General features: G+C 44.3%; 1 protein-coding gene across 3 annotated transcripts; it reads left to right on the top strand.

Annotated features, from left to right (window-relative positions):
• Window positions 1-290: 290 nt before the first annotated feature.
• Window positions 291-16175, top strand: ndufs8b (NADH:ubiquinone oxidoreductase core subunit S8b). Of its 3 annotated transcripts, none has more exons than XM_034231013.1 (6): window positions 291-424; window positions 513-578; window positions 683-772; window positions 1804-1976; window positions 2965-3093; window positions 15924-16175. In XM_034231013.1, exons 1-6 carry the CDS (start codon window positions 376-378, stop codon window positions 15954-15956), a joined length of 540 nt encoding a protein of 179 aa, XP_034086904.1. In that variant the 5' UTR covers window positions 291-375; the 3' UTR covers window positions 15957-16175. The 3 variants fall into 3 exon arrangements, with proteins under 3 accessions (XP_034086904.1, XP_034086901.1, XP_034086902.1); XM_034231010.1 differs by lacking the exon at window positions 15924-16175 and adding an exon at window positions 4944-5068; XM_034231011.1 differs by lacking the exon at window positions 15924-16175 and adding an exon at window positions 3296-3338.
• The last annotated feature ends 3176 nt before the right edge of the window (window positions 16176-19351 follow it).

Genomic DNA, 19351 nt, shown 5'->3' with positions numbered 1-19351 from the left:
CTTCCAATCACTACATGTGGAACATTAACTTTACATTTGAATGGGCATTTGGTTAAGAAAAGAGTCTTGAAGAGACTCATACATATTTTAATTACATATGATTATAATGATATTGCTGGCAAATCGTTTTATTTTCATGAACAAGTCAATTATTTGTTTTGTAAGAAACCACTTGATTTGTATACGTTCTTTTGTTTAATAGAACAAATAAAAGTTGAATGTTCTTCTCAGTCAGCATCCAGTCTCCTTTGCTCACTCCTCCCTTGTTTCAGAGGGGAGCTTTTGTCTGGGTTGAATGAATGGAGGTCTACAACATGTTTAGTTCCTTCTGTTCAAAAATATTTCAATATTCTTTCCTCAGTCTTCTCCTCTCAGATGTCTACTGCTCAGAGTCTGCGTCTCCTCCAATGTTACTCTAAGCCAGGTACTATACTGAACCAGGTATCAATGAAACAATAACATAACATTTGGCATCATCAACATCATTTTATCACATTTGTATGTATCTCCAGGCACCTTTAGATATGGGCCTGGTGCCATTCGCCAATTCAGTCTCAGTGTGCTGAGAGAGGGCTACAGTAAGTATTGCTACAAGTCATAAACTCAAATGTGGCAGAATAACCATTTGTGACTGATATTTGAAATGATCCAACCATTCTGTCTCCATTTATTCTCCTTGTAGAGTTCGTAAATGCTCAGGAACTGCCAACAGACATGAAGTCCATCACTGACCGAGCCGCCAACACCCTCCTGTGGACAGAACTCTTTAGAGGTACTGGGATTGCTATGAAATCAATGTAGTGCATTTGGTCTTAATGTTGTTCTACATTTTTCTTATTGAAGAAGTGCTGTCACATTATCAGATTTTCCCTGCATTAATAATCATTGCCTAAATAATTCCCAATTATGAGGTTATGTGATGTCTTCAGAAAAATGAAAGAACAAAAAAACAATGTTATCAGTTGTCATCTTTAACTTTGTTTATTGTCTGTTTTTTCTCTTTTTTGGCAAATTAAATACACTCAAAATAGAAAGGTGGAGAGAGAGTCTGGTATATTTACACAATATTATCATAGGTGTAGTTTTAACGTGATTAATATATAAATGTTCAAATCATCAATACTGGTATATGGCGCCACCCCTAGTGTCAGCCAACCATTACTTGCCTGATACAGCTTATAGTTCTCAAAAAATGTATCAAAATACATAAATGAGTCCAACAATTGGATTACTTGTTGCACAGCACAGTCTAGCATGAGTCAGTTCAACATACACAATATGTATTAATTTAAGGCTGAAAATAGTTGTTATAGTTTATTTGATTTTATGAGAGGGACAATCAAATCGCAAAACTACTAAATGTCAATAATAACACAGTAAAATCCAAGTCAGTATTTGCATCAATGTAAAGAGAGTTAAGGAGAAGTCCATGTTAATTGGTAGCAACAATTACTGTAACCACAAAGCAATTGCAGTAAATACCTGGACTGCTGTGATTAATAATACTCCAAAATTGTAAAAACGTAATAAAAGTCCACATAAATGTAACATAAAAGTCTCTAATACATGCACGTTTCCTTCAGTTTGAGCACAATTGTTAAAATGTGTAGCCCCTAGCTCCTTTTTCAAAAATGGAGCAACATATGAAGGAATGAGCTTAGTGCTTTGTGCCACAGACAGGGTATAGGGAAGTCAGAATGTATCAAGAAACATACAAGTGCTTTGGCAGTCCTTTAATGGAATGTATTGACGATAACATCAACAATAATAGTTAAGTGAGTCATAACCCTCACCTTCCTGCAGGTTTGGGGATGACCATGAGTTACCTGTTCCGTGAACCTGCCACCATCAACTACCCGTTTGAGAAGGGCCCTCTGTCCCCCCGCTTCCGTGGAGAGCACGCCCTCCGCCGCTACCCCAATGGAGAGGAGCGCTGCATCGCCTGCAAGTTGTGTGAGGCCGTCTGCCCTGCTCAGGTGAGCACCAGCACACTCAGGACCTGCTAAAAGAAAGAAAGCAGTATTATAGGGACTATCATTCCTTATTAGCAGCTCTTTGGTGTTTTCTTGCTTCTTTTTAGTATTTACTCTCTGTTAGGGGATACATAATCTATCAGTGTCCTCAAGCAGCAGCAGCTCAACAAATGTGGGATACTTGAAGGCACATTTAGGGAAATCCCCTCCTGAAGTAATCTATGTTTCGTAAACATTTGGATATTTTTGGGCTGAATTTTCTTTCCTTATAAAAACCTTGTTAGTTTACTGTAATGAACAAAACTTAAAATCGTTGTTCAGCTACATTTATATTGTTGAAGAGGACCCATCAAGTACTTGAATGCTACACACTATTCTCATCATAGTACATCCTGCCAGGGGCAGACTGGCCATCGGGACGTTCAGGACGAATCCCGATGGGCCGGTACTGAAATGGGCTGGTCGGACGATGTGGGCCGGTCGGATAAGTCACTAGCACCCCCCCTGTCGACAATTTACTAGCGGTATTTACTTGCGGTACCGAGGTGGGCCGGCGGTACCGAAGTGGGCCGGTCGAGAGTCCCGTGCTGATTTGAAGTCCCAGTCCGCCCCTGCATCCTGCATTCTGTTAATGGTGTGATTTGATTTCTACAGACTTAGCACATGTATTCTCAATGCCCATGCTCAATTAATATCACAATACCTGCTGCTTTGGCTGTGTCAATTCAAAAATATGTGTCTATATGGAAAGACCTTTATCATCAGCGGTAATAGCAATGGTAGATATTAATTATTATTGTTGACTAGTTAGAATTCCAAGCCAACATGTCTATAATAGTTTATTTTATCTAACCCTTCCACTATAGTGAAATTGTTCTTGCTACTAGTCAGCCATACTAATTAAATATAAAAAATGGTTGCCATGGTGTATGCCCTTTGACTGTTTGACCTACGTTTTGTCTCTTTCCTTCTCTCCATATACGGAACACAGGCCATTACCATTGAAGCTGAGACTCGAGCTGATGGTAGCAGGAGAACTACGCGCTATGACATTGATATGACCAAATGTATCTACTGCGGCTTCTGCCAGGAAGCCTGCCCTGTTGATGCCATTGTTGAGGTAAAAATATGCTGCTTATCCTGTATACTGAAAAGGGCGGAACCAATGTGAAGTAAAACTGTATTTAGTCAGGGCTCTGTTCTTGGTCCCCTCCTCTTCTCCTTGTACACAAACTTGCTCGGATCAGTCATTAGCCCGCATGGTTTTTCTTACCACTGCTACGCTGACGACACCCAATTAAGTCTGTCCTTTCCCCGCTCAGAGACCCAGGTCGTTGCACGCATCTCTGCTTGTCTAGCTGACATCTCTCAGTGGATGTCTGCTCACCACCTCAAGCTCAACCTTGACAAGACTGAGCTGCTCTACCTCCCGGGAAAAGATTGTCCCACTCTTGACCTAACAATCAACATCGGCACCTCAGTTGTTTCCCCGACTCAGACTGCAAGGAATCTGGGTGTGACCCTAGATAACAACCTGTCCTTCACTGCAAACATCGCTGCTACAACCCGTTGCTGCAGATACACGCTTTACAACATCAGGAAGATACGTCCCCAGCTGACACAGAAAGCGACTCAGGTTCTGGTCCAGGCTCTCGTCATCTCACGCCTAGACTACTGCAACTCCCTCCTGGCTGGTCTACCTGCATGTGCCATCCGACCTCTGCAGCTCATCCAGAATGCAGCGGCTCGTCTGGTCTTCAACCTTCCTAAATTTTCCCACACCACTCCGCTCCTCCGCTCCCTTCACTGGCTTCCGGTAACTGCTAGAATCCACTTCAAGACACTGGTACTTGCTTACCATGCTGCGAATGGATCTGGCCCTTCCTACATCCAGGACATGGTTAAACCGTACACCCCAGCGCGTGCACTACACTCTGCATCAGCCAAACGACTCGCTGCGCCCTCGCTGCGAGGGGGACCCAAGTTCCCATCGGCAAAAACACGTGGGTTTGCTGTCCTGGCTCCAAGATGGTGGAATGAGCTCTCCATTGACATCAGGACGGCAGATAGCTTGCACATCTTCCGGCGCAAACTGAAAACTCATCTCTTTCGACTCCACTTCGAGCGTTAGAACTATTAACGAAGCACTTTTATACTAATAAAGGACTGGCTTACCTAAAGCCAGTTGAGTAGCACTTGAAATGTTTGGCTCTATGAAACCTGATGTACTTATATGATTCTGTTTTCTTCAAGGTTGTGTCTTCCTGGTCGAATGTACTTATTGTAAGTCGCTTTGGACAAAAGCGCCAGCTAAATGCAATGTAATGTAATGTAATGTAATGTAGTCACTTGAAAAGTATCTAATTAACAGGATTTTTAGACCATTGTTTAACACTAGAACCGCCAGAGGTCGCTGTATACCTAAAACCGCCAACGGGTCAAATTTACCCGCTATTGATTTTCAAGGTACAATGTTCTTTTATTTATCATACAGAACAGTGAGTTTTGATCGCACAGGGATGAAACTTATACCAATAGAATCTGTGGACTCTCAGCTTTTCATATTATATAGTTTGTGCAGATAGCATGAAGTATATAATATCGCTACAGAGTGCTGATTTAAACGCTTGGTGTTAGACTTGTGTTTTGTTAGGTACAAATCTCTCTATCTCTCTCTCTCTATAACTATCTATCGATCTATCTATAACTATCTGTCTATCTGTCTATGGCAATTTTTTGGGCGATCTGACTTCATATTGACAATTTCTAACAACAGAACTACATAACACACTTTCAGTAAAAGTCACAGACTGGGAGACTTTAATATTTTATTGAAAAAAAGTTAATCAAAAAACAGCTGCGGGTAAAATTGACCCGTTGGCGGCTCTAGTGTTAAGGGAATCATTTTGGAAAATAAGATCATTATCTGTTTCACATTTAACTTTTTTTTTTCATCAATCATTCCCTCAGGGTCCAAACTTTGAGTTCTCCACAGAGACTCATCAAATCAAATCAAATCAAGTTTTATTTATATAGTGTGGTGACCACCTATTTAACCACTGGGACATCATTCAAACTTGGAACTACAGTTGCGGTTATTGTTCCCACACGGACATGTTATGGGTTACCTATAAATAGTGTGTACCCTCTTGGCTCTCTCTTGTCGACCCGGGCTGCGACCCGACAACATGTCCTTTGCAGCTTGTGAATAAATCACTATTCTTGCACCTTCCTTGCACCGCCTCTGACTCCATATCTCTCGGCACTACAATAGCACATTTATAAACGATTTTTGGTCGAGCCAAGGTGCTGTACATATAATAAAATTAGCCTACAGTAGAGACACTTTACAGCAAATACAACAGCACAGATTGTTCAGAATATCAGTATGAGAAAAACGACACCCTCTGTCCTTAGACCCTCACATCGTACAAGGAAAAACTTCCAGAGAAAACCCACAGTTTAAGGGGAAAAAATGGGAGAAACCTCAGGGAGAGCAACAGAGGAGGGATCCCTCTCCCAGGACGGACAGACGTGCAATAGATGCCGTGTGTAAATCGAAGAGATAATACACTTTACAGCATATAGACCGAATGTTAGGAAATGCATGTGTCTGTAATAAGAAGATGAATCCACGAGGATGTCAGCTACAATCCTGAGGAAGCCATCAGGGAAGCAGCATGGCGAGACCCAAGGCAGGACCGCAGAGACAGGTTCAGCCACGACCCGAAGTCCACGACTTGAAAGTCTCATGAGGAGCTGCTGTACAACGAAGAGAAGCTGCTCAACAATGGAGACCGCTGGGAGGCGGAGATAGCAGCCAACATACAGGCAGACTACCTGTACAGATAGATCTGTACACTGCACGCAAAGATGTGTTACATGAAAAGGATAAAGTCCTCCTGTGCAATAAAGACATTTTTCTAGCTTTAAGATATTCATGTGAGTTACACAAACAGTGAAGCCTTGCAGCCTTAGATCCTGTCGGCAGAACACAGAGTAAACACGCACAAATCATATCTTGCGTTGTAAAGATGGATGGTAATGTACTTTATGATGTTGAATTTATAGTCTGTATCCTTAGTAGCCTCCACAGTCCGTGATGGACTATTTTCTGTTGCACTTTATTTGATGTAAGAGTTTTCTGAAAGAGTTTAGTTATGTACTAACATTTAATATACTGAAATAAATCATATTTTAAACCTTTAAGTGTTCCTTTTGCAGTTGCATTAGAGCTGATGCTGACAGTGTTCGGATCACAGTTAGCATTTTCAGGGTAATTGTAGGTGAACAAAACAAACCCATGAAAATAACACACAACATGATAAAACAGTTTTGGTTTTTAAAGATTCAGATTAAAAGGTTTTATGTCATAACTAGGGCTGTCAGTCGATTAAAATAGTTAATCGCGATTAATCGCAAATTAATCGCACATTTTTGATCTGTTTTAAATGTACCTTAGAGGAATATTTTTCAAGTTTTTAATACTCTTATCAACATATGAGTGGACAAATATGCTTTCTGCTAATGTTTATTATCATTTGAACAATGACAAATATTCTCATGAATATTAAACACAACAACTTCTGAACATTACAAATATTTGCCTCAATTCAACCTGGAACCTAATACAATACAAATGGTGTGTGTGTGTGTGTGTGTGTGTGTGTGAGATGGATCGTTGGAGCTATGTGCAACTCAAGGCATATGCTCGAACGGGAGCTGCCTGGACGCTGCAATCATGTTGCGCACTATCCGTGCTGAGTGTGCTGACTTCTCGTACACTGTCCCACTGTCTGGCTTCCTGCATAAAGTCAAGTGCTCGGTGCAGTTGTGGCGAAATGTCGCTCCTCTGTTTTCATTTAAACAGCTCCTTATATCCGTTAGCGCAGCTAGCTAGCACCAGATGCTAACAACAACAATGCACGTAAGGTCTCTCTCTCGCTCGCTCGGGCCACACATACACACACCCTCCCGGTCCTCCCAACAGCCAGTCGGTGCCTGCCGGTGAGCGTGGAAGTGTAGTCTGCCACAAGCGGGCAGCAGGAGCGGGGCTGTCAGCATCAGCTTGTAGATGGTATTTTAAACTCGATGCGCTCTGAAACTACGGGGCGGCCGAGGAAAAAAATACACATGCGTTAATCGCGTTAAAATAATTAGTGGCGTTATTTTTTGTTGTTGTTATTAACGCGTTAATTTGACAGCCCTAGTCATAACATATTCAAAACAACGGTGTAATTATGTAATGTATGAAAAACTTAGAATAGGTATTTAATTAATCAATTAGCATAACACATAACAATGATAAAATAATCATTCATTTAATAGTGGCCGACCCCTCCCACCCTGGACACAAACTGTTCACCCCTGTCCTCTGGCAGGAGGCTGCGCTCCATCTCGCCACCTGAACAGTTTCTTCCATGGATGTATAATAAGAACTGAATACAGCGTGGGAGGCGGGGCCTCATTCATTCCTATGAGAGTTGCTCATTAGCGCATGATGATAAAATGACCCAACTTTTGAGAGAGCGAAACGTCACAGAGTACCTGGCATGCATGAGAAGTACCCGTATGTGCGCTCATAGCGCATGCGCAACTTTAACCAAAATGCTCGTTCACATCAAGCACGTCAATTTGCGTACACGTAACAGCACCGCGCGTTCATGACAGCATGGAAATGATTTGTTATTATGATGGATTTGATATTAACGAGGCGGCAGTTAGCAGCTAGTCATTATGCTAATGTGAACATCAATCGTTATGTACTTATATTACGCTGTAACAGGATCTAGTGATATCCAAGCAACAGAGCTTCATTTAGCATGAAAGAATGATTGCACTGTATATATATATATATATATATATACTTATAATAATAAGTAATATTAACTTTATTTAATACAACATTTACAACAAGTGGCTGTGGCTGCGAGGGAGTGCGGTCGTCTTTCCACCAGAAGGTTGTGGGTTCGATCCCAGCCCATGCAGTCAACCTGTCGATTTATCCTTGGGCAAGATATACCCTGAGTTGCTCCCGATGGCATGGCCAACGGTTTGTGAATGTGTATTAATGTTACTTAGTTCCTAGAGTAACATACTGCTCTGTATGAATGGGTGAATGACATAAGTACAGTCCATTTACAAGATTTAATCATACAGCCCATGTAGTATGATAATGAATTATAGCAAACATGTGCAATATATCCATTATTACAGCTCCGTGGGGTGGCAGTAAGACGATATGGGTCCGTTCTTATTGTGCATCCATGGGTAAAGATAAACGCAACTCACATTGGTTTCTCAAACAGCATCTCTGTAAACTACATGTATTCACTGAATTTCACTCTCTGCCTTTAACGGCTCGTTGTAGCTCCAATAGCTCCAGCCCCCACCCTCCCTGTGAGCAGTGTGCTCTGATTGGTCGAGACACATAACATGAACGTGCCGGGCGGCGCGGTCCCATGGGTTAGATGCGCGTTCATAATGCAGAGGGAAATAACTCTCAGAATAACGTTATTAGCACATTATTACAACTTGAGGAACGAATGTTTTTAATAAGGGCTATACAAGTGTTCATACTGGGTAGTTTATTTAGTTTAAAAAAAATTATCCAACGATTTACAGACCACTCTTTCCCCATGTAAGTCAATGGGAAAAAGTGTTTCCGGGCCTGGCAACCAAACGGAAGTGTAGTACCGCCGTTTGGCCAGCACGAATATTTTCATCTGAGTCCGGCGCACTTCCTGGGGGCTTGGTTTCTTCCCCTCTGCTACCGGCCCGGCCGCGTCTGTCGTTTTTCCAACCCAGTTTAGATTTAACCCATGGATGTATAATAAGAACTGGATACAGCGTGGGAGACGGGGCCTCATTCATTCCTATGAGAGTTGCTCATTAGCGCATGATGATAAAATGGCCCAACTTTTGAGAGAGTGAAACGTCACAGATTACCCGGCATGCCTGAGAAGTGCCCGTATGTGCACTCATAGAGCACGCGCAACTTTAACCAAAATGCTCGTTCACATCAAGCACGTCAATTTGCGTACACGTAACAGCACTGTGCGTTCATGACAGCATGGTAATGATTTGTTATTATGATGGCTTGATATTAACGAGGCGGCAGTTAGCAGCTAGCTAGTAATTATGCTAATGTTTCATCAATCGTTTTAATAAGGGCTTTTCAAGTGTTCATACTGGGTTGTTTATTTAGTTTAAAAAAAATTATCCAACGAGTTACAGACCACTCTTTCCCAATGTAAGTCAATGGGAAAAAGTGTTTCCGGGCCCAGCAACCTAAAGGAAGTGTAGTACCGCCGTTTGGCCAGCACGAATATTCTCATCAGACTCCGGCGCACTTCCTGGGGGCTTGATTTAACCACGCCCACTTCCGCAAGAACGTAGCTCTACGCGATAGCGTCATAGACTTCATCTTCGGCAGTTATAGCGGTCGCAGTAAAGCAGGATATTGAATAGTTGTTTTTTGTCTTTCCAAAGGATTTGTTGACTGAAAGTAAACGATCCTGTAATCAAAGCCATATCTAAGAGTCCTGAGATTGTATTACTGGTGTTTTATCATCTCTAAATAGCGTGTTGTAGTGCCGTGAAAAGAGAGTCGGAGGCGGTGTATTAAGAATGGAGTTCCAATCTTTATTATCCATTACTATCAGAGAGGTTAACACATGCACTGCTCTGCCTGATGAGCTAGCAGGAATGGCAGCTAAAGCTATAGGTGTTCCCCACTAAAGGGTCCGTGTGGCAACACAATAAGCAAGGTGAATTATGTCCAATAACGCGTCACCACACAAGCCCCCCCAGAATTCACACATAAAAAAAATCAGCATGGCGGAGAGGAACGACCCACGACTCCTGAGCACGGGAGTCGGAAAAGTGACTTCCGCCTGTGCGGCCCCCGGAAGGGGAGGGACCGGAACAACAGGTCTTAAATCCGTGACAGGGGACGAGGCCGGGGGGCGGCCCCGTCGCGGAGGTCGAGCCATCACCACAGGCTGGTCCAAGTCCAGGTGAGCAGCCTTCACCCGGTCCATCGAGACGTGCTCGGCCTTGCCACCCAGGTCGACCACCAGGTGCTTGTCCCCGTGCTCCAAGACCCGGAAAGGCCCATCATAAGGGGGCTGCAGCGGGCCTCTGTGCGCATCGTGCCGAACCTGGGACACCTGAGTACCGTGCTGAGTAGTAGGGATCGGAGCTAAGGCCTCAGCGGCGTCCTGCAGGAAAGCCCGCTGGGCCGACGCCGACCAGGGAGCCGATGCGTTAGGGAGGAAATCCCCTGGAACTCTCAACGGCTGCCCGTAGACCATCTCAGCCGTAGAACACTGCAGGTCTTCTTTAGGCGCAGTCCTCAGGCCCAGCATCACCTAGGGCAGCTTGTCGACCCAATTCCCGTCCTTAAGGCCGGCTTTGAGGGCCGCCTTCATGGAGCGATGGAAGCGCTCGCAGAGGCCGTTAGCCTGAGGGTGGTAAGCGGTAGTCCTGTGCAGCTTAACCCCCAAACCGCCTGCCACGGTGTTCCAGAGTTCGGACGTGAACTGAGAGCCCCTGTCTGAGGAAATGTCCGACGGGGTGCCAAAACGACACACCCACGTTGCAATGAAGGCCCGGGCAACGTCCGCGGCCGACGTCGAAACGAGCGGGACCGCCTCCGGCCAACGGGTCGTCCTGTCCACCATGGTGAGGAGGTAGGAAAAGCCCTGAGAGGAGGGCAATGGACCAACCAGGTTGATGTTGACGTGGTCAAACCTCCTCTCAGGCACCAGGAAACGCTCCAAAGGGGCCTTCGTGTGGCGGTGCACCTTAGCGCGCTGACAAGCCACGCACTCACCAGCCCAAGTCCTCACGTCCTTTTTCAGCCCATGCCAGACGAACTTCGCGGCCACCAAGTGCACCGAAGGCTTAACGACGGGGTGTGACAGTCTGTGCACTGCCTCGAACACAGAGCGCCTCCAGCTGGCGGGAACGACTGGCCGCGACAGGCCTGTGGAGACGTCACACAGGAGGGTAGCGCCCGCGTCACCGAACACCACGTCCTCCAAGCGCAGCCCCGCGCCCTCCACCTTCAGAGCCTGGACGCCGGGGTCTGTGACCTGGTCCGCCGCCATGCGGGTGTAGTCCAGGCCCAACTGGACGGCTCCGATGACGACTCTGGAGAGGCAATCTGCAACCAGGTTCGACTTGCCAGCCACGTGCTTAATGTCTGTGGTGAACTCAGAGATGTAGGAAAGCTGCCGCTGCTGAAGTGCCGACCAAGACTCCGTCACTTTAGACATGGCGAAAGTGAGTGGCTTGTGGTCGACAAACGCCGTAAACTCCCGGCCTTCCAGCATGAAACGGAAGTGCCGCACGGCCAAATAAAGACCCAGGAGCTCACGGTCAAAAGCGCTGTACCTGCGTTCTCTGGGCATCAGCTGGCGGCTGAAAAAGGCGAGCGGCTGCCAAGCGCCCTCCACCCACTGCTCGTGCACCGCGCCGACCGCGTAGTCCGACGCGTCCGTGGTGATGGAGATGGGAGCCGTAGATGATGGGTGTGCCAGCAAAGCCGCCTGAGCCAACGCGGTCTTGACCTCAGCAAAAGCGACGTCCGCCTCTGCCGTCCAGTCGATTGCCTGGACGGGGGTCTTGCCCTTCAATGCTTCATACAGCGGCCGCATGATGTGTGCGGCCCGGGCGATGAAACGGTGGTAGAAGGTCACCATCCCCAGAAACTCACGGAGCGACCGGGCTGTGAGCGGGCGAGGAAAAGCCGCAACAGCCTCCACCTTCGCCGGCAGAGGTGCCGCACCACCCTTGGTGACGCGGTGCCCCAGAAAATCAATGTCAGACACCCCGAACTGGCACTTTGCAGGATTGATGATTAATCTGTGTTCGTTGAGCCGCGTGAAAAGGGCTCGGAGGTGGGACAGGTGCTCCTGTACTGAAGCGCTGGCGACGAGTATGTCGTCGAGGTAGACAAACACAAACGGCAGGTCCCGCAGCACCGAATCCATCAGGCGCTGGAACGTCTGAGCAGCATTCTTGAGTCCAAAAGGCATCCGCAGGAACTCAAAAAGTCCAAAAGGCGTTATCACTGCTGTCTTGGGAATGTCCAGAGGGTGAATGGGCACCTGGTGGTATCCACGCACCAGGTCCACCTTGGAAAACACCCCCGTACCGGCCAGATGCGCCGAAAAGTCCTGAATGTGCGGCACCGTATAGCAGTCAGGCGTAGTGGCGTCGTTGAGTCGGCGGTAATCCCCGCACGGGCGGAACCCGCCGTTCGGTTTGGGGACGACGTGCAGAGGAGAAGCCCAAGGACTGTCGGAGCGGCGGACAATGCCCAGGCGCTCCATGGTTGCGAACTCCGCCCTCGCTACAGCCAGCTTAGAAGGGTTCAACCGCCGGGCCCTGGCGTAGACAGGAGGCCCCTCGGTAGTGACGTGGTGCTCCACGCCATGCTTAGTGGTAAGCGCAGAGAAGGTGGGCAGCGACAGGTCTGGAAACTCGGCCAACAGTCTGAGAAACGTGTCTGCCCCCGACAGCGAGCCCGACAGCCCCGTCGTACGCTGCGCTGCCAAGTGTGCACACGAGGGAAGAAAACGTTAAGGCATCAACCAAACGCCTATTCTTAACGTCCACTAAGAGTCCATGAGCACACAAAAAATCCGCTCCGAGGAGGAGAAAAGAAATGTCCGCTGTCACAAAATCCCAGCTGAAACGCTGTCCTCCGAAGCACAAACACATAGGCCTCACGCCGTACGTGCGAATGGGACCACCGTTAGCCGTCGTCAATCGCGGGTGCCCACCCCGGGTGACGTCTTCACTCGACGCTGGAACTACGCTCCGTTGAGCGCCCGTGTCACACAGAAACAGGCTCCCCGAAACGCTGTCGCTGACGAAGAGGAGCCTGCACGTGCCGCCGACGCTCAGGGCCACTACTGAGCGCCGGCCCCTCCGTTTCCCGGGGGTTTGTAGCTGCACGGGGCGATGCATTTCTTCGCCATTGTCCCGAAACGTGCGTGGTAAAAGCACTCTCCGGTGTTTCCACGCCGGCTCGATACAGCCGTGTCCTGCCTCCGCCAAGCTTTCTTGACTGCAGATGGGCCGCTGAGCGTCGCGGCTAACGTCTCTGCACCGGGCTGTTGTATAGCCAGGAAAAAACGATCTGCTTCCTCAGCCAAGGCACGGGGCTCCGTGACAAGCGTGTTGGCCAGCGCCGTCTGGACCCGGGGAGGCAAGTGACGCAGGAAAATCTCCGTGAATAATATACGGGGATCTTCCCCCCTTAGCAGATTTAGCATTTTCTCCATTAGCTGGGAAGGCTTGCTGTCTCCTAGGCCTTGAATGTCAAGTATCTGGCGGGCCCTCTCCTTAGCAGATAAGCTAAATGTCTTAAGGAGAAGGGCCTTAATCGCCTCATATTTGCCATGGTGTGGGGGGTCTGTGATAAATCCCACCAACCTGGACGACGTGGAGCTCCCCAGCGCTGCTACCACATGGTAGTATTTCAGGTCCCCGTCACGGACCTGTCGGCAGGCGAAATGTGCCTCCACGTGTGCGAACCATGCCTCCGCGGCGTGCTCCCAGAATTCCGGCAGCTTTATGAAAACATCGCGCTCAGCCATGTTCGTTAATTTTCCGGAAACTTTCTCGGAAAAGTCAGGGTCACCAGTGTAGTGCCGTGAAAAGAGAGTCGGAGGCGGTGTATTAAGAATGGAGTTCCAATCTTTAATACCCATTAATAACAGAGAGGTTAACACATGCACTGCTCTGCCTGATGAGCTAGCAGGAATGGCAGCTAAAGCTACAGGTGTTCCCCACTAAAGGGTCCGTGTGGCAACACAATAAGCAAGGTGAATTATATCCAATAACGTGTCACCACAGTGTGTGTATTCTCAAATGTCGTTTTCAGGACAAACAAAAGACGTTTTAAATATCTTATCAGCTGGTGTAAGTGCATAATATTGAATATAACCTTGACTATTACTGTGTACTTCATTTATCTGACAGCATTATTTAATGATACTATTTTATATATATATATATTTATTTAATGATACTATTTTATATATATATATATATACACATTTATTCATTTATAAACATATATAAACACACACTTTCATGTACTCACACATGTATTTATTCATTTATACACACAGATGTATTCATTCATTTATACACACACAGCATTATTTAATGATACTGTTTTATATATATATATTAGGGGTGTAACGGTACACGTACCCGTACCGAAATTATTCGGTACGGGCCCTTCGGTTCGGTACAGGTGTGTACCGAAGTGTACCGAACGAATATAACATTGAACGTAAAAAATTGAGAACGTGAACAACTTCTTGGAAGTAATCTCAGGTGCTGCGTCGCAGCATTCAGAGTAATTTGCTCACATTGGTTCAACGCGTCATAGAGCGAGCAAGTCATTTCATTGGATGAGAGGCATACTATAAGAGCTGGTCAGAGGGATGCGTTCAAATGTAGTCAGTAATTTGAGGAACTGTCGAAAATTAATGGCGAACGCAGATAAGTTGAGCTCGAAAATCCTCCAGCATCATTGAAGTCTCCGGTTTGGGAACATTTTGGTTTCGCAGTTACGTACAAGGATGACGGACAAAGACAGGTGGACCGAACCAAAGCTGTTTGTCGGCATTGTTCAACTAAAATTGGTTACGCGGCTGGCAATACATCAAACTTGCACACTCTTGAAAAGGCATCACCCGAACGTGAATATCACCGGTACCAAAAGAAAAAAGACTGAAGTGCAAACCCAACTCCCACTAGCATTTAAGCCTCCAACACTCGCAGAGAGTTCAGACCGAGCCAAAGCTATTACAAACACCAAATATCCTTATGTTGCCATGTTAGCAAAGCGCTACCTGGCTGTATCTGCTACCTCTGTCCCTAGAGAGAGGGTGTTCTCCACAGCAGGAGACATTGTTAGTGCCAGCAGATCTGCCCTTTCAGCAAGCAATGTGGACAAGTTCATTTTTCTTTAAACAACAAAATACAATGACAAGCAAGTCCTAATGTCAAACTGGCTGCTTAGGTGCTAGTACAGTAGGCTACAGTTCAAATACAGATTATTTCAGTTCATCGAAATGCTGCACCTTAATGTTCATTTTATTATATTTTGTATTTATTTGAGTGAATATTCACAGTTTAATAATAATTAAAAACCCAAAACTAATAGTTTATGTTTTGTGAGTACTAGTACAGTAAAGTTCAAATACAGATTATTTCAGTTCATCGAAATGCTGCACCTTAATGTTTATTTTATTATATGTTGTATTTATTTGAGTGAATACATTATTCACAGTTAATAATAATAAATATATATATATATGTTTTTGTTTTGTGAAAAAAAATTATGCTGTACCGAAAACGTACCGAACCGAACCGTGACCAAAAAACCGAGGTACGTACCGAACCGAAATGTTTGTGAACCGTTACACCCCTAATATATATATATATATATATATATATATACACACATTTATTCATTTATAAACATATAAACACACACTTATATGTACTCACACATGTATTTATTCATTTATACACACACACTCACATATATACACTTTATATTAATTCATTTGTACACACACACATATATAAACAAAACAACACAATATAATAAAAACAGTTGCAATAATAACATAATATGGTATGATCAATTCAACCCTTTTGTTTTTGCTCCCATATTTCAATTAAAATATATATTTCAAAATCAATATTGGTGGGGGCTCTTTTGCAAAGATAATCAATAACACCACCTGACAGTTGTTGCAGATTATACAGCATACTTGTTACTTACACACATGTGCGATGGTCCCAAAAAACCAAATCCGCACTGTAAAAAAATATATACATTTATTAGGCACTCTGAATAAGGGTTGACTGTGTAATAATCATGCCTTTTAATTGGTGTATATGTCTCACCAGGTGAAGGCTGGGACAGTGGGAGGGGTGAGGTAGGAACAGGGGACTGCTGAATGCTGAAGTCCCAGGATACAATCCCAAGTTGACTGCATAATCCACTTACCTGTTTGCATCAACTGCAGGAGGTCAAGCAGGGGTCATCTGATGTCCTTTAGGTTGGATCAACACCAGCCTCTGGAAAGATTTCATGACTGCAGAGCGCAGTGGACCTTTAGTCATGTAATACTGTGATGTAGGGTAATGCATTTGTATTAACAGGGAGGTTATATTTCAGCATTTGAGATACACCTTGAGGCCTGATTTGGTAAAAAGCCCACTTACCACGACAAGGTACAGGCCATAAATGGGATAAGATATGACAAAGACATAAGGTGAAAAACAAATGAGAAAGAAAGGCATACACATTACACATATACAAACAGGTACATAAAGGGTGTAGAGGGGCACCGAATACCAGTGTCCTGCCTCTAAACAAAAAGATTGTGGTTGTGCCTGTTTATTAGAATAATCTTAAATGGTAGGTCAGGCATGTGTGGGTCTTCGGTCCTATAACATAAATCAATATATATATATATATCAATATTATGTAAAAAAAGCTAAACGTGAAATAATAAGTATGTGGATCAGTAAACTCACTTCATTTCCCCACGAGTACTCTTGAGTGTCGTGTGCATTTTTGCTTGACAGCAGGTGTTCTTGCTGCTTTTGGCTGCTCTCGGGTTCACCCTATGCTGACACTTATAACTTGCCTGAACAAAATAAAGCAGATTTATTATAGTACAGGTCAAAGTAAAAAGGATCATTAAAAGGTAACTTCAAGAAATATCAACAAGACAACACTTACTTTGAAAAGCACCCGCTTCCCCAACCTGGGTCGGGTAACATCCACCCTCCATGTCACCCCTGATGACCCCTTCAGCTTTTGTACCCACTCCTTGACCTGTTCCACAGTGTGGACATCCAGCCTCAAAATGGCCTCAAAACCAGTGTGGTCCCCCAGTGAAACCACCTCTTCATACGTGGTATCTGAACTCACCTGGTAGCCAACCCTACAAGGAAACAGACAACTATTAATTAAAATCCACACACATAATACTGTGTCAGCTCAGAATACCAGTAAGAGTTGTGCCATGATCTGAAGAACTAAAGAGGACCATGAGGTTTAAAATGTACTGACTTTACTTAGAACTAGAGTATAATACACATTATACTGGCAGGCTTGAAAAGTCTGAAAAATAAAAATCCAACCCTCAAAATCCTAAAACATTGGTATAGTTATGCTAAAATGTTTATATTCTCTTTAAATGTACTTCATGTGCTTGCATGTTATTCTTTAATGCCTTGTCTTTTATCTGGACAATAAGTCTGTTATTAAGTGGTATAGTTTAGATGATGATGATGATGATGATGATGATGATGATGATGATGTGTAATCAAATCAAGTTTTATTTAGCACATTTATAAATTATCTTTGGTCGAGCCAAAGTGCTGTACATATAATAAAAATTAAGACACTTTACAGCATGGGTCGGCAACAGGCGGCCCGCGGGCCATTGTTGGCCCGCCAGCAATAATATTTGGCCCGTAATTTTGAGAATCACTAATAAAATATTATTTTGAGATTTTTTTTTTTTTTTTTTTTTACAACATAAAAGCCAGCCGATATTCACTCTTAATAGTTTGATCGGTGCTCTCTATAAAGGCCGATCAGGAGAGCTGGATCTGATCGATATGGACATAAACGCGAGTGAAGTGTACACGAGAGAGAGATCAGATCAGCTGCTGACAGAGACATGCAGCTCTGCATAATCACCTGAAGCCCCGCCCACTGTTTAGCGAGCTGCTTGAGAAACTGACGGGCTGTCAGGAGAGAGGGAGGGAGAGGGGAAAAGAGAGGATCCGTTTCTCCCCTGTTATTATTCAAAGTTAATGTAAACTTTTGAATAATGTACTTCATCTACTACAAGTAGTTTGTTTGAATGTAATAATTATGTTGTTTGTTGAATCATTTATTGAAAAATGAATCTGAACTTTTCGATCTGTAACGATTATAAACTGAAGCAATATAAAAATGAGCCCCATTAACTGAGTTTTAAACATCAGCATATCCGGTCATAGTCCGGTGATTACCTGCTAACGGAAACTTTGCTTCACCATTCTTATTATTATTATTGAAACATGACCGGTCATTTTCAAATTTGTCCGGTAAAATAAATTCTGTCCCGACATATCCGCTTACATTCATAATGTCAGCGGAGGGAGGGGAAGCGGCGCTGTGGAAGAGCAGAGTGGCTAGTGAGAGCTGTCATCTTCCCTTTACAAGCTTCAAACATGTATTTATCGTGTGATTTTGGAAATAAAAATGTCATATTCTGAAAGCCAAGACTTTGTTTATTTAAAATCAAACAAAACACCCGAACCCCGAAAAAACTAGTTTTTTACGCAAATCCACGTTTATTTTGAAATGAGCCGTTGCGACTTTCGACTGATTTCGATAGAGCGGGTCACATATGGCAAATTGGGGGGAACCAGGTCAATTAAAGTACTTATTTAACTATTAAATACATTGAGTTTGAGTAAAATACTTGGTTACTGATTAATTTAGGTTATAATATATTAAATTGCAAAGCAAAATGCTGTAATTGATTTATTTTGTCCTTTGGTATTTTTTAAAGGTTTTCAACCTGAAAGAATCCTAATGTGTCTTTGAAAAGTTGAAATAAAGAAAAGGAAAAAGGATTCCAGTTGTCCCTCAAGCCTCTCAAATGTGCAAACACTCAAATAAATGCCAAAAACCCAGAGAACTTGACAATACTTATCAGAATAAAATGTTAAATAACACTGCTACCTATAACTCTACTTTACTCAGTGGAGGCTCGTCCATTGAGGAAAGGGAGGACCATCCTCCCTAAAATTTCAGAGAAAAATAAACTTTGAAGAGAACAATAAATACACCTCAATTTAAAAGATAAGTCTGTTAAAATACAGATAATAGCCCTGGCTTTGGGACTGAAATGGGGCTAGAGAGGACGAGCCTCCCTTTGGGCGGGTCTATAGCCAGATGCTCTGGATTGGGCGCCTATATCATCAGTGAACCAATCAGCGGATCTGACTGCGCATCAGAGTGTTGATGGGGAGGGTTATCAGCGATAGAGTTTTTTCTGAACCGGGGAACAGGGGCGCTGCGCCCTCTTACCAAAATCAATTCCTTGAATAGGCTTTGATTATGTTCTGGCCCGCCATCTTGCGGCTCAGCAAAAAATTGGCCCACGGCCAAACTTACTTGCCTACCTCTACTTTACAGCAAATACAACAGCACAGATTGTTCAGAATATCAGTATGGGAAAAAACGACACCCTCTATCTATGTGTAGGTGAGGCATTGATATGAGCAAACACATCCAATGTAATTTGATGTTCATCATAATATTG

The sequence above is a fragment of the Gymnodraco acuticeps genome, unplaced genomic scaffold (genome assembly GCF_902827175.1).
Source record: "Gymnodraco acuticeps unplaced genomic scaffold, fGymAcu1.1, whole genome shotgun sequence".
Classification (NCBI taxonomy): domain Eukaryota; kingdom Metazoa; phylum Chordata; class Actinopteri; order Perciformes; family Bathydraconidae; genus Gymnodraco; species Gymnodraco acuticeps.
This window is presented reverse-complemented; position numbering and strand designations above follow the sequence as displayed.

What these genes read in the sequence shown, in the direction of transcription:
- ndufs8b (XM_034231010.1), top strand. Translation starts at nt 376, where the DNA reads ATGTCTACTGCTCAGAGTCTGCGTCTCCTCCAATGTTACTCTAAGCCA. An exon ending in TGTGCTGAGAGAGGGCTACA is followed by an intron (nt 579 to 682) that starts GTAAGTATTGCT and finishes TTCTCCTTGTAG; the next exon opens with AGTTCGTAAATGCTCAGGAA. An exon ending in GTGGACAGAACTCTTTAGAG is followed by an intron (nt 773 to 1,803) that starts GTACTGGGATTG and finishes ACCTTCCTGCAG; the next exon opens with GTTTGGGGATGACCATGAGT.